Here is a 16,148-nt window from a genome sequence, read left to right on the forward strand (position 1 = left end):
AAGTGACCTGCCCAAGGTCACACAGCTGCCTGGCTCCCAGACTAGCTCACAATTCCACTTTACCACAATGCTTAGGGCTGGTGGGCACCCTGGAAACCAAAATTAAGTCAGTCCACAGCCAAGGAAACAAAGCCTTTGAAAGGTGGGAAACAAACTATCAGGATCCCTTGCAAACCTCAAGAAATGGTAAGATAGAGTATGTCAACATGTGAGCAATGCTTGCAGAAATTCACCGGAAATAACAAACTGGCAGCGCCCAGGTTATCTCCTAACCTTGGAGAGCCTCGATCACAAGGACACCTGCAGGTCTTCCATAAGCCAGCCTCCAAGCCACTACCGCAGCCTGAATCCTAGGCTAGGCTCCCCCGAGGACAAGAAAGACACACTGGGGTGGCAGCATGAGTCTGCATGTGCTTCTGCACCACATGAGCTCCAGGATAGAGCTATAGCTTGTCTTCTCCACCTTCAGGCCTCTCAGCACCTGGCCAGAGGAGTTCAGTAAAGGTCTACACAGGCAGATCCCTTAGATTCTTATGCAATCATGGGAACTGTCCACCCTTTGTGGACTCAACTGACCAGACTCTTGGCTCTGCCTGCCGCCTTCTCCTGAGTCCCATAGTGCAGATCCTGAAAAAAACATACTGTAGGTCACTTGCCTTTTCTGGCCTCTATTATCTCACATATGCAGCATAATTGGGCTTTACTGGATGATCTTAAATGTTCTTTTAATTCTAAAATTCTAGAATTTGAAACCAAATCAGGCCAATCAAGGCTACTCTTCATCTTCACCTACAGGACAGATATGAGAAAGGAGAATGTAATCAAACAATACTTCCCTCTAGTGGTTTAATGCTGTCACTACACCCTCACAGCTCTGAGCCCTACCACTAAACTCTATTTAATCCCACCCTGAACTCTGAACAGAAATCGGCTTGCCCAGGTGCAAAGGAGCAGGAGAGAAAGCAAGGACATCAGGCCCCAGGAACCAATGAGGCCTCTGAGCAGGTTCCACACCAGTGGAGAAATTCTCCATCTTTATAAGCAAGTATATTTTGGAGCCCAAAGGACCTTTTGTGACCTCTATCTCCTCTCGTCAGACGAGGAAACCAAGGCTCAGGGACATTTAGAAGGGACTTGACTGAGGTCACAAAGCTGACTCAGAACTGGGCCAAAAATAGATGCCCGCTTCCCTGCCTCCTTCTACAGTCTCTTGCCTCTTTTCCATGCAACCTCCCAACTGAGGCCAGTGGAAGTGACCCGTCAAGGACTCAGACACAGGAATGGGTGGCAAAGAGGCCATCCGTGTACTAAGGGGCAATTTTATTCATTAACTTTAACATTTATGGGGGATATAATAAAACTGAAAATTATATGGTCTGCATAGAAAATATAAAAGAAAAGAAAATCCATTCATAATCCTACCAATCAGAGATAATATTCTGGCATATTTTTTCTAGTCTTTTCTATGCAAACATCCTTTTTTGAAAAATGGAAGTTATGGTGTGGTAAGTTATTATAATGTACTCTTTTCATTTACTATAGCATGAGCATACTTCTGTCACTGACTGCAACTCTAAAACATTCTAGTTAATAGCTATATGTTCCAACATGTGATTGTACCACAGTTTACTTAACTAATCCCCCTACAGTCTCATTTGTTTCCATGCATTTGTTTTTGTCATTATAAGTTAGGTTACAATGGATGGCAATATTCTTTTCTTTTTCTTTTTTTTTTTTAGGGAGGGAGAGAGGGAGGGGTAGAGGGGGAGAGGGGGAAAGAAGAAGGGAGAGGGGGCAAGGGAGAAAAAAAGATGGCAATATTCTTAATATTTTAACATCCATAATTATTTCCTTAGGCCAGTTTTATGTATACTTATATATGAATGACAAAATTTCAGAGCTGGAATGGCCCTTAGAAATTATTATGTCTACACCTCCTATTGCCCAAAAGGGGAAAAGGAGACCGGAGACTTTTATGTCTTGCCAGAGGACAAAAAGACAACAACAGAACCAAGTCCCAAACTGTCCACCCTTTCAAATGTGACCTTCCAGAAGGATTTCACACCCTTCCTTAGCACCCTTACCCACACTGACCTCTCCTTCCTCTGAAACCCTAGTCCTTTTAGTGTCGGGTGCCACTCCTCTCACTCTTTGTCACATTCTTTTTTATTCTTCCACTAAATATTTAATTTGTTCAACCAACTATAAGCTTCCTGTAGGTAGTTCTGGATTGTGTATTCGCTTGTGTTCTGTAGCATAGTGCTATAGACATGTAAGTGAGCATTCCACAAACACCAGCTGAAGAATCAAGGGTAACTAAGAATCACCTTCCTTATTGCTTGGGAAAGTCACTAGCAAAAGCTGGAGAAAGACGCTTCTTGGAAGAGTAAAGGATGATCCGTTAATGAGTTAGAATTTGCTGAGACACACACAACTTGGAATCAGAGCAGCAGCCTTGGGGACAAAAGACCAGGTTCAAATTTTAGCTAACCAATCAGGGCCTTGTCTGTGCAGCAAGGATAACAAACACCCATCTTGCCAACTTCACATGAGGAAATGGATGTGAAAGCACTTGATGGTGATAAAAGTGGTCCATGAGAGCTATGACTTGCTATCCTCTATAATAAAAGGCTAATATGCAAATCGACCAAACAGTAGAACAACCAGTCGCTATGACCTGCACTGACCACCAGGGGGCAGATGCTCAACGCAGGAGCTGCCCCTGGTGGTCAGTGCACTCCCACAGGGGGAGCACTGCTCAGCCAGAAGTCGGGCTCACGGCTGGCAAGCACAGTGGTGGTGGCAGGAGTCTCTCCCACCTCTGCAACAGCACTAAGGACCCCTCGGGGGATGTCTGCCTGCCAGCTTACATCCATGCGGGGAGTGGGCCTTAAGCCAGCAGGCTGCGAGAGGGCACAGGTCATGCTGAGGGGCTCCCCGCAGTGCACGAATGTCATGTACCGGGCCTCTAGTGTATTATAAATGGCAATGCAGCTGCTGCTGTGGATCCTGGATTGCCTCCTGACCCTCACTCCTGGGGCACCATCTCCTGGTTTCTATTCCACGCACAAATCCATTAAGGGAATCTATGGCTATGCATTTCAGGTAAAATTCAGTGTTTTCTTGAATGGGAACTTCATGTACAGAAGGAACTATTATTCCTGTTCAGGCCCCTGGGTGTGACTGATTAAGTCACCCTCACTTCCTCATCATCTCTAGAGAGAAGGTGACAAGGTGGACAGGGCACTGGACTGAGAGCCACAAGACCTGTGTTCTGTCCTGGCTCCTTCCCTCACTCCCTGTGCTTCCCCCTCTTCAGTCCTCAGTTTCCCCACCTCTAAACTGAAGGGTCAGGCCAGCTGAGCTCTAAGATCCCATCCATTCCTGACATTCTAGGGATTCTAGAATAAAAACAAATGACTTCAATAATAAGTAAAAATTATCCATTTCAAAATAGTCCTTTGGGCTTGGTTTGACTTTCAACCTTTGGATTTTCAAAGTTCTAAAGCACAAACATCATGAATTCCAAACCACCTGCTTTAAATAGAGCCCATGAGGTCAGAATCTCCCTGAGGTCGGCTGAGGTTTCATGACATATGGCCCCAAAGAAGATGGAGTGATATCCACTGTCACCCCATTCTAGAAAGGATCTTGGTGGGGGGAAAAACAAAGAAAAAGAAAAATCAGCATTAGATGTATATTTATAAACTTGGATTAGTATGAATCAATGGCTAAACTTGAATTTCACTAGTGCTTAGACATCAAATGCAATAAAATATTTCTCAGTCTGTGACACCTGAAGAAAGGAAACTGGTCCCTTCCACATATGTCATGCAATTCCCCACGTTAGAGAAAAGAATAAAAAACATCTCAACTAAAGAGTATAACCAAGAACTAGGAGGACAGTGATGGGAAGGAAATGTTTTACTGAAAAGCAGAATGGGATTCTAGCTTAAATGCCGCCATAAAGTCATTTTTTCTCCTCTTGGTTTCAGTCATTTCATTTGCAAAGTTAGAAAGTTTCTTCTTCCATCTGATTCTCTAAAATGTCTAAGGTTCTAGGACTTTTTTAGGTGACACTGAAGAAACCGCAGAATGTCAAGTACTCTGTGTTTGCACTCTTTCAATCCACAGCCTTTGTGAGACCACAAGACTACCTTGGGATTCTGCGTGGCTCAGGGAAAGCTTCAGCATCCCAAAAGCCAAGGGATTCCAGACATGCCCACCAGCACTGCATTAAGGTTCCGAGCTCGTGTAAGTCATTGCTCTCAAAGTTCTAATTAATCACCAGCAACCAGCACTTAGCAGTTTTAAGCGCTCATCTTCCTGCACCCTCCAGGAGAGTTCTGAATCAACCTGCTACCTATCCAGAGACACTCATATCCTCAGAGCCCTCTGCCGGAGAGAGAAGATATGAGCATCTGACCCCCAGAGGGCTCCAGAGTTTCAAAGGACAGAGGAAGGGCATTTGTACTGAACTGGCACAGAAGCCCAGTCCTGAGCTGGATGCTGGACGCATCTCAGTTAGTGCTTAGACAAGGTCAGCAATACCTCTCCATTTTCCCAATGAAAAAATATAAATGAGCTCAGAGAAGTTAGGTTTATTCATCTGTCTGACATTTACTGAGTACCTACCTCGTACGTGCCAAATATTTTCCTACGCACTGAGAATACAATGCCGGGCAAAACAGACGTGGCCCCTGCCCTCATGGAGCTAGCAGTCTAGTGGGAGGGGGAATTGGTCATAGAATGCTACAAAACACAGCACAAAGGAGAGGTTGTAGTGCTCTGAGAACAGAGAAAAGAGAAAAGTGATTTGTCAGAGATGTCAAGGAAAGTCCCCCTGAGGAAGTGATGACTAAGCTGAAGTCTAAAAAAAAAAAAGACATAACTAAGTCAACATGTCAACATGAAGGGGTGTGGGGATAAGTGTGCCAAACAGAGGGAACACCAGGTACAAAGGCACAACAGTGGGACATGCATGATGCACTCAAGATACGAAGGGAAGGCCAGAGTGGAGATCAGCCAGAGATCAAGAGCTGGCACAATAAGAAATGGAGCTGGAAAGGGAAGCAGAGGGCAGACTACAGAAGGCCTTGTAGGGCAACTACGGACTCTGTTTTTATCATAAGAGCAATGGGAAGCCATTGGAATGTGACACAATCGGTTTGGAAAGATCTTCCAACTGAGGTACAGAGAACAGACTGGAGGGGAGAGAAAGTGGGTGTGGGAAGATGAGGACACCAGTCAGAGGCCTCTGCGGATCCAGGCCAGGGGTGACAGCGGCGCTATGGTGGCAACAGAGATGCAAGCGGTGGCACTGCCCACAGCCGCTCAGAGCTGAGATCACACCCAGGTCTGACTACAAAGTCCGTGTTTCTCTCCACCTTGCCATTTATTCACTCATTCAGCAATTAGTTACTAACCATCTACTAAGTGCCAAGCCTCTGCCAGGAGCTGAGGACACAGCCATGAATAAAACAGACACTGCTCTCCTGGAATTTACAGTCAAGACATTAAACAAATAAGAATACAGATAAATGTAAACCATTACAAACTGGGATGCAGAAGAAACAATAGTGTGATCAGAGATTTTAACACAGAAAATTACCTATAAGGCCACAAAGCTCTTCCAAACTTGATAATATGAAAGGGCCACTTGCCGGCCGCATGTAACGAAAGGCTTTGGGAAACTGCCTGTCAGAGCTGGGATGGAGCATCAGCAGCCCTGGCCAGCTCAGGAGCCCTCAGGAGAAGCTGGTATCTCTAGTTCTGCAGAGACCTTGTTGAAGCACAGGTCTAACTGCTACCTACCTCCTCAGTATGCCCACATATCCCAACCTCAGGCACCTCTCACTTAAGTGCACACACAGTATTTTACAATTAGTGATCTTTTACACAGATTTGTTCATTTGACCCTCATGGCAGCCACTTGTAGGATGCAGGCAGGTTTGCATATCCTGCTTGCGAGATGAGGAAACTGAAGTCTAGACAGGTGAAGTGATTTAACCAAAGTCACCAAACTAGGAAGGCACCCAGATCTGCCATCCAGCTCTTACTAGCAGCACCTCAGGCCAGGAAATCATGAATCTGGATAAGATGGCTGCAGGTCTCTGAGCCTGGGTAAAATCCCCCAGGGGTCCCATGAAGTTCCTGAGAACAATGATCAGGGACGTCACGCAGCCTGGAAAAGGTTTCTAGAATGCAGCTCCGCCAGCCTGAGACACAGGTACCCTAGCCAACTTTCCCAGATTAGAACAGGTTCGCTGGGACTCTTTCCAAGTGCCTCTGACTAACAGAGAAAAGTATTTTTCCATCGCAAACATTGCAGGCAGGCACCAGACTCCTGAGGGGGGAGGGCAGAGACTGCATCCCGATTCCTGTAGAGACAAACTATAGTCATCCTGATACCATGTGAGCCGCCTCCCTAAGCACCTACCCCTGGGGATGCCAGTCTTGGGCAGTGTTTCTTGATCTTAGCACAACCAACATTTGGGGCTGAGTATTGCTTTGTTGAGGGGGGCTGCCCTTGCATCGTAGAATGTTTAGCAGCATCCCTGACCTCCACCCACTGGATGCGAGTGGCACCTCTACTTGTGACAACCAAATATCTTCAGACATGGAAAATGTCCCCTGGGGGACAAAATCACCCGTGGTTGAGAATCACTGGTCTAGGGCCTATGGAGAAGGGGGAAGGCAGAGTCCATTCCCTTCTTCTCATCCTAACCCATCCCATCTTACTGGACAGAGAGCGCGCAAACTCTTCTTTAATCAGCATCACACAATCAGTGCCTTCCCGAAGGAGACTGGGAGCTAATTCGGCCTGCAGGTGGGTCCTGGGAACAATTCGCCACTGGAGCTTGTGGAAACAACTACCGTCATATAACTCCTTGTTCCACTAATGAGCTGCTTCTGACCAAGTGAGCCAATCTTGTTCCCGTTAACATGAACGGCCGAGTCTGATGAAAGTGGAAGCCCTGGGTGTTTCTTCTCAATGACAGTGGGCCCGGGCAAAGCTTCCACTGCTGCCAGATGGAGCACAGCACTGGCAAATCAGACAGCAGTAGACTCTCATTTACCCAAAACTCAGCACAACCGCCAGGACACGCACACATCCCAGCTCCTAGCCATTCTGGACTTAGGAGAAAGGGGAAAGCGACAAAGTACATAAACAAGCGATCTGAGTTAACAAGTTAATTAAACAGCTGAAACATGACCAAAAAATCACACTCTCAAGTGGAGGTGGGGACCTGAAGCTGTGTGACTCAACAGTGTCACAGCATGGGTTCCAACCTCCCACCCCGAGGGACGGGCTGTGGCCCAGAGGTGAAACCAGCATCAGTTACAATGTGCCACCGCTGGAATCAAAGAAGTGGCATCTTTATGTCTTTCATTAGTCAGCTACCTAACTAGTTAAAGGGTTTACTGACAGACTCAACCAAACTCACTGCCATTTGGTAGTAAGAGTATTTCACTACACTGCAATTCTTTGCAGACTAACCACAAAACACCCACCTATTACTCATAGGACTGCTAGTTTCTATGCTGCTTCTGCACGCTTTACTTGGCTCCACTGTTGCACGTCTCATACTGCAATGCACTCACATTTCACAATAGGTCTGTCTCCCCCAATGGGCAGTGGGCTCCTTGAGGGCAGGGTTCATATCTAGTATAAGGCATGGTATGTAAACAGACCCTCACCATTTGTATGATGGGTTCATGGATGCATGAATGGTAAAATCTGCCATCTCTATATTCTTAGACTTAAGCCTGTCTACACATTCTAGTGGAAGGGCATGGCCCACGTCTTCTCTCCTATTTCTCTAAGGTTTATAAAGAACATTGCTCAATAGGTTCCGATGAAACAATGACTGACTTGCTTGGCCTCTTGAATTCAAAGAGACAAACTGAGGCCTTCTGTTCATGAACCAGTGAGTCCAAGGAAAAAGGTCAAAAATCTTAGCTGTCCGTCCACCCTGCTGCATTCGTATTCGAATGTGTTTTGCCTCCTTTAGTGAGACACAGTTAGATGCAGGAACCGAATATATTCTTTACTAGGCAGTAGAGATACAGACATGAGCAGGACTAATAGGGCACTTTCCCTCACAGAGCTTCCTGTCTGCAGGAAAAGACAGATATTAACAATTATACAAAGAAGCAGCTATTATGCTCAGTGAGTCTTTTTAAGAAAAATGTAGATGTTGCCAATTTTTAAGTAGTCTGAACCTTTTTAAAGAGAATGATTTTTCCTCCAAATAAATAACACGCTTTCCTTAGAGCGTCCTCTGAAGTTTATTACATGGAAAGTTTATTATACACCTCGGTCATATAGGCCTCTGTTCCACAGTGATTGTCATTTTTTTTAAAAGACCAATTAAAAGCATCACATCTATGAAAACTCCTAAGTCTATGTCTGTGTGTTCCAATGTGTAGTATGTGTGACATCCCAAGGATAACCGAAGCTGACTGGAAAACCTATAAAAGCCATGAAGTACTGGAATAACAGTCACCAGATATTTGGGAATCTAGAGAGTCAAGTAGCTCATAAGCAGGCGAAGAGCAGGCCAGGGGACTCCTGAGAACCTCTGAAGTTCAGAGGCCCTGACACGATAATGGATCTTAAGAATTACAAATTACCCACCTACAAGTTACCCACCTGCAGGAACTTTAGGAAGACAGGAAAGAGGAAAGGCCACAGCAAGCAGTGTGTGTGTGGGGGGGGGGGGGGGGTACCTCAAGAACAAAGTCAGAAATATGAAGACCAGGAAAGGAGAGCTGCCCTAAGGGAAGAATGAGAAAAAAATAAAGACTCAAAGAAAAGATAAAAATGCCAAAAGCTGCCCTGGCCAGTGTGACTCAATGATTCGGCATCTACCTATGAACCAGGAGGTGACCATTGGATTTCCAATCAGGGCACATGCCTGAGTTGCAGGTTCCATCCCCACAGTGGGGGAGGGTGCAGGAGGCAGCCAATCAATGATTCTCTCTCATCATTGATGTTTCTATCTCTCCTTCTCCCTTCCTCTCTAAAATCAATAAAAATATATTTTTAAAAAAATTTTTTAATGTCAAAAGCTGGGTGGCATGACATGAGAAGATAACATCTGAGGGAGTATATGAGATGTCTGAATCAATGTACATAGTTTATTAGGGTTAATAAAATTTTAAATCAAAATACCGTGCCAGCTAGGACTCAATTCTCCTGCCTCAATCATGAAGTAATAGTTGTTGGCAAAAGTAGGTTTACAGTGGTGAGTCTGCGAAACACAGAGTTTATTCTTGTATTACTATTTATTCATTTTTGGATTTTCCATACAAACAACGGCAGAGAGTCATCTCTTTAGCTATGAAAAGGCAGACACCCCAACAGCCTGGAAAAAATTCTGGGTGATGCTTGCTGCAATGGGTTCCTTCTCAAAACTTCATACACTCTTGGGGCCAGAGAAGGTAATAACCTAATCCAGCCTTGCTTTTGGGGGTGCAAACCTGTGATCCAGGGAGGAAAAGTCACATACCTGGCTGACTGCAGAACCAAACTCTTGGTATCTCCCCTCCCCGATCCTAAAAGCTTTTCATCAGTAAAAACCAACCTACTTAATCCTGAACATTTATAGCTGTTTAGACAGCTGTCCAGCACAGCTACTCTTACTGACCACAAATTCTCCGCTGCTCTCTTACCTGTCTGAGCAACCAGGTGTGTCCACCCACTCCACACAGCAGTGACCTTTTCATTCTGAAAACAATGTGCTTCTATTTTCTGGGGCACAGGAAGGAAAGCAGCCTGGGAAGCCAGTTGCCCGTGCTTGTTGCTTCCCCAAACATACAGCTCTCCTGAATCTTAAACAAGCAGAAGAGGAACAAAAGAGGTGAAGGAACATTAGTCCAAAATGATGGGGGGAAAAACAAGAATGAAAAAAAAGTGGTTCAAAGAAGTTGTATTGCTTTTATGCTACAACGCTGAGTAGAGCAAAGCAAGATAAAAATTTCATATACAGCATAATATAGGATTTTTTTAATTCTCTAAATAGGAAACAAAGCCAAATACTCGCAGTAGTTTGTCAAGGAATGGGAATGTGTGAGCTTATTTTTCCATTAATTCATTCAACAAATACTTATTCAACATCTACCATGTGAAAGGTTATTTCTCTATATTCTATAGCTTTTAAAATACATGCTTGCAGCCCGGCCAGTGTGGCTCAGCAGTTCAGCATCAACCCAGGTTCAAATCCCAGTCAGGGCACATGCCTGGGTTGTGGGCTTGTGGGGCATGCAGGAGGCAGCCAAGCAATGATGCTTCTCTCTCACTGATGCTTCTATCTTTGTATATCTCTCCCTTCTTCTCTCTCAAAACAGTCAATAAAAACATATTAAAGTAATAATAAATAAAATATATGCTTACATTACCTTTTGTTAGAAAAAATATATTAACTTTTTGAAGTAACACATTAAAAAATATTATTTAAGCTTAAACTTTTGTTTTGTTTTAAATTTTTTTTCCAATTACAGTTGACCCTCAATGATTAGTTCCAGGGGTACAGCTTAGTGGTTAGACATTTATGTAACTTACTAAGTGATCCCCCCGATAAGTCTAGTACCCATCTGGCACCATACATAGTTATTACAATGCTATACTTTACATCCCAGTGACTGTTTTCATAACTACCAATTTGTGCTTCTTAATCCCTTCACCTTTTTCATCCAGCCTCCAACCCCCCGCCCCATCTGGCAACCAGCAGTTTGTTTTCTGTATCTATGAGTCTGTTTCTGTTTTGCTGATTTTGTTTTTCAGATTCCACATATAAGTGAAATCATGTAGTATTTTTCTTTGTCTGACTTGTTTACTTTTTAAGCTTAAACTTTTTAAACCTAAGATTTCACAATATGCCCTGTCCAGCAGACACTATATGATGCTACCACATCATGGCTGTGTGGCACTTCAGCTCACTTGAACATCACAATAATCCTGTGATATGAGCAGGAATGTAACTGACTTTGTAATTTAATAGAGAAAGAGCACATTCAGAGTCAAGTGGCTTCTATTCTCGGATCTGCTAACTAGCTATTGACCTTGGACAATCACTTCCTCCCTAAGCCTTAGTTTCACCAGCTGAACACTGGAGGTTAGTCTACAAGGACAAACAATATGATTGATGACACCAGTAAAAAGAGAGACTGGCAGGCAATTGTGGCAAACCAGAGGGCACATGCCTGTCTAAAAGGCATTCAGGTTCAAAAACATTTTTGAGATTCACCAATGAACTTATATGCATACTACAGGCCCGATACACAAAATTCGTGCAAGAGTAGGCCTTCCTTCCCCTGGCTGCCAGCACCGGCATCCCTCTGGCACCCAGCACCCGGGACCTGGGCTTCCCTGACAGCCCCAGCTTCGTCCAGAAGGACGTCCAGTCTAATTAACATATTACGCTTTTGTTATTATAGATATGCATTACCCATGGACACATTACAATGAATCTACAATTTGTGACTCCTTTAGTGATCTCTAAGGGCTTTTCCAACCCTAATTTTCTAAGGTTCTATAAGGTTCCTCACACAAGGCTACTGAGCACTTGAAATGTGGCTAAACCAAACTGAAATATGTTATAAGACAAAAAAGCGCAATGGATTGCAAAGACTTACTATCCTATCTAATAAAAGAGAAACATGGTAATTAGCCGTACCTCTGCTACCCTTCCCATTGGCTAATCAGGGCGATATGCAAATTAACTGCCAGCCAAGATGGTAGCCGGCAGCCAGGCAGCTTGAAGCAAACATGAGGCTTGCTTGCTTCAGTGGCGGAGAAAGCCAACGTTCCCTGCCTGCCGCTGCCGGCCTCTGAGCTTGCAGTTTGAAACATTGTTACAAATATAAAAGCTAAACAAAACCCCAGAAACCTGCTTTCAGCCAGCCGGGATCTCAGAGCTAGAGTTGAAACAGTGTTTCGATTATAGAACCAAAAAAAACCAGATACCTGCTTTCAGCAGCTGAGGCCTCAGAGCTAGAGCCAAGCCTCAGAGCTAAAGCTGGCCCAGAATAAAAAAAAAGAAAAAAAGGAGCGGTTGGGAGCTTCAGTCACCCGCCAGCCTAAAAACAGCCCTCAGCCCCTCACCCAGACTGGCCAGGCACCCCAGTGGGGACCCCCACCCTGATCCAGGACACCCTTCAGGGCAAACCAGCCGGCCCCCACCCGTGCACCAGGCCTCTATCCTATATAGTAAAAGGGTAATATGCCTCCCAGCACCGGGATCAGTGGAGCCGTGAGGCCTCCCGGCACCGGGATCAGCATGACGGGGCAGCGCCCAAACCCCCTGATCGCCCTGCAGCTCTGTGTGTGACAGGGGGCGGGGTCACCACCTCCCTATCCGCCCTGCTCTGTTCGTGACAGGGGAAGGCGCCCCAACCCCCTGATCAGCCCTGCTCTGTGCCTGATAGGGGGGAGCTCCCCAACCCCCTGATCGCCCTGAGGCTGTGTGACAGGGTGCAGCGCCCCAACCTCCCCCCCCCACGGGCCCTGCTCTGTGTGTGACAGCATAGAGCCATAACCTCCCCATCGGCCCTGCCCTGAGTGTGACAGTGGCGGCACCCCAACCCCCTGATCGGCCCTGCTCTGTGGGTGATAGAGGGCGGCACCCCAAACCTCCCCCCCCCACGGGCCCTGCTCTGTGTGTGACGGGGTAGAGCCATAACCTCCCCATCGGCCCTGCCCTGAGTGTGACAGGGGGCGGTGCCCCAACCCCCGATCCGCCCTGCTCTGTGTGTGACAGGGGGCGGTGCCCCAACTCCCCTATCGGCCCTACTCTGTGAGTGACAGGGGGGAGCTCCTCAACCCCCTGACCGGCCCTGCTCTGTGCGTGACAGGGGGGAGCTTCCCAACCCCCTGATCGGCCCTACTCTGTGAGTGACAGGGGGGAGCTCCTCAACCCCCTGACCGGCCCTGCTCTGTGCGTGACAGGGGGGAGCTCCCCAACCCCCTGATCGACCCTGCTCTATGCGTGACAGGGTACGGAGCCCCCACCCCCCTGATGGGCCCTGCTCTGTGAGTGACGGGGACAACGCCCCAACCCCCTGATCTGACCTGCTCTGTGCATGACAGGGGGTGGCGCCGCAACCTCCACATCGACCCTGCCTTGAGTGTGACAGGGGGCAGTGCCCCAACCCCCCAATCGGCCCTACCCTGAGCGTGACTGAGGGTGGCATCGCAACCTCCCGATCCGCCCTGCACTGTGCATGACAGGGGGCGGCGCCCCAACTCCCCAATCAGCCCTGCTCTGAGCCCGACCAGGGGCTGCACCTAGGGATTGGGCCTGCCCTCTGCCACCCAGGAGCAGGCCTAAGCCAGCAGGTTGTTATCTCCCAAGGGGTCCCAGACTGCGAGAGGGCACAGGCCGGGCTGAGGGACCCCCTTCCCCCTTCCCCCCGAGTGCACATTTGTGCACCGGGCCTCTAGTAATAAATAAATAAATAAATAAAGCGTAACTCATTAATAACTTCCATACTGATTACATATTGGAATAATATCTTGGATATGCGGGGTTAAGTACAATGTATTACTAAAATTATTTCACTTGTTTCTTTTTTACTTTTCAAAAGGTGGTTCATATTGTATTTCTACTAGACAGCACTCTTCTACAAGATAAATTAACCAAGGCTCCAAGATGTTAAACCACTTCCAAGATCATATGGATAATGAGGAGTCAGCAGAATAAAGAAGCCAGGTCTTCTGCTTCCACTGTATTCTGTGACCTTCCAATAAAGCGCTACAGTACTGCTTGCCCTAGGGTACTCTGGTATAGTCTCAAAAACTGATCAAAAGCCAAACAATATCAGTATAAAGGGCATTAGACCATGATTCAGGGTTCAAGGCCCAGATCTGCTGCTCTGTCACTCTGACATTGGGCACATCACTTCACATCCTGGGCCTCTATTTCATCAAGTCTAAAATGAGGGAGTGTAAATATGTGGAGCTTCTTTGTCACCCAGGTGACCTTGCAGCACTGACATTCTGCATTTCTATGGTATATTTCATGCAGCCTCTCTGGGCTTCACCAGGGTTTGCAAAATATGATCCTTTGCAAGAAGGCAGAAGAGACCTTCAGATAAGTCTCAAGTCATTAAATGACCTGGTTAGCTACCAAGATGCCATTGGCCATGAGCCTGTGTCTGTAATAAGCTTCTATTTACCTTAGTAAGTCTAAACCATCTTTTTGCAAACACAAGAGGGCCTTCCACATGCGGATCATTACACTGTTGCAAAATTAAAGTCTGCTGCAATGTCAAATAGTTACATAACCTACAGCTCCAAAAAAAGGTTTCCAGAGCACTGAACAAGACCCAAAGTGTTAAAAGCTTGAACTGGACGAGGAAAGAGGGATATTAATCTTGACAACTTTTAACATTAAAAATATCCAAAAACAACCCTGGCTGACTTTGCCGGTTGGTTGGCCATCTTCCCATGCACCGAAAGGGTACCGGTTCAATTTCCGGTCAGGGCACAATCACAGGTTGCTGGGCTCAATCCCAAGCAGGGGGTACAGGAGGCAGCTGATCGATGTTTCTCTCTCACATTTATGTTTCTTTCTATCCTCTTCCTTCCTCTATCTCTAAAAATCAATTTAAAAATCTTTTTTTAATAATACCCAAAAACAATTCACTTTGTGAATATACTAAAATCATTAGATTGTACAACTTAAAGGGAAATTTTACACATGAATTACATCTCAATAAAATAAAAATTCAACATCTGTTTTAAAAACACCAAAATAAAAGTGTTCCATATATGGAATAAGTAACTTTACAAATTACATGATTTTTTAAGAAGTTGATATTATAAGCAATTACAGAATCTCTAGATTTATATAATGCCAGCCATTTCAAATTAATTAGAACAGAGCAGAAACATCTCTTAGCCTACTCTTATTCTCAGAAAAGAATGCCTTCCCCAACCTCATTGACTGTGGGACATGAACTAGTCACTTCCTGCCCTGGGGCCTCCAGTCCTTCCTTTATAAGTGGCCTTCATTTCAACTCAACTCTTTCAACATATATGTATAGATCTAGCTAATATGAAACATAGGCTAAAAGTAGGTATTTCTTTTCTTGGCTATTTTAAATTCATTATGTAACAAACTATATGTAGTTCAGAGTTTGTAAAGTATTTAAGCTCTTACATTATGTCTGTACTTTAGAAACAATAACAGCTTCTTAGTGGGGCTGCATTGCAAATCTGATGTTGAAGAAATTAATATGAATTAATTTACATATACTACATACATACCTTAAATTCCACATAAAACACTATGCATGAAAGTCGTTTCCCTTTGCTTAAAAATGTAACGCATTTAACTGTGTGAGGTCTTAACCAAAATAAATTTCTGAGAGCTATAGTCTCCAGTCTACCAGCAGGGGGCAGAGGAATCTGGGCTTTGAAAAAGACAACCTTCACTTTCCAGAAAATACTGTATTTACTGGGTGTGTCAAATGTATGGATGGATGTATAGCTAGACAGATATAGTGTGAGAGAGAAAAAAGGTTAGATAAAGGAATAGATCAAAGATATGGAATCAAGAAATAAATAAAAATACAAAGTAGATTAGAAAAACATACATAACTAGATTTAGATATATGGATACATAGATTAGATAGATACAAAGATAAAATATCAATAAAAATAGAGATATATAGTAAAATAAAATAGATAAATATAGAAAGAACAAACAGGGAGATAAATGAATTTGAAAGGTTAGTTTGAGATTAAACAGAGAGGATAGCTAGAGAGTTTACATAGTTATATTAGACATTTAAATAGATTAGATGAAAAAAAAGAAATTAATAAATAAATAGATTAAATAGATAACAATATGTCACATATAAATTTACTGCTGGTTAATGATTTGATAATCACAATTACCCTGAAGGGAAGATATTCTTATCCCTATTGTACAATTGAGAAAACAAAATCAGAGAAAAGGAAGTAAGCCCATATGGGTGTGTTACATGTACTGTCATATTTAGTTCTCAGAACTATCCATGAACTATTTCATAGACAAGGAAACGGTCCCACGAGGGAAAGTGACTTGCCTAAGATCATTCGCGTAGTGACAACAGAATTCTGCCTCCAATGTCTGTGCTCTTCCCTCTGGTACCCCAAT

At 44.7% G+C, this 16,148-nt stretch overlaps 1 protein-coding gene across 1 annotated transcript in view; it reads right to left on the reverse strand.

Moving 5' to 3' along the window:
* The window catches only part of SERGEF (secretion regulating guanine nucleotide exchange factor), a 200,408-nt gene that overhangs the window by 165,534 nt on the left and 18,726 nt on the right, over positions 1–16,148 (reverse strand). Inside the window, 1 exon segment of the mRNA XM_036325582.1 lies at positions 9,679–9,837. Within this exon segment, the coding sequence (XP_036181475.1) occupies positions 9,679–9,837 (159 nt within the window).

Source organism: Myotis myotis, unplaced genomic scaffold (genome assembly GCF_014108235.1).
Source record: "Myotis myotis isolate mMyoMyo1 unplaced genomic scaffold, mMyoMyo1.p scaffold_m19_p_10, whole genome shotgun sequence".
NCBI lineage: Eukaryota > Metazoa > Chordata > Mammalia > Chiroptera > Vespertilionidae > Myotis > Myotis myotis.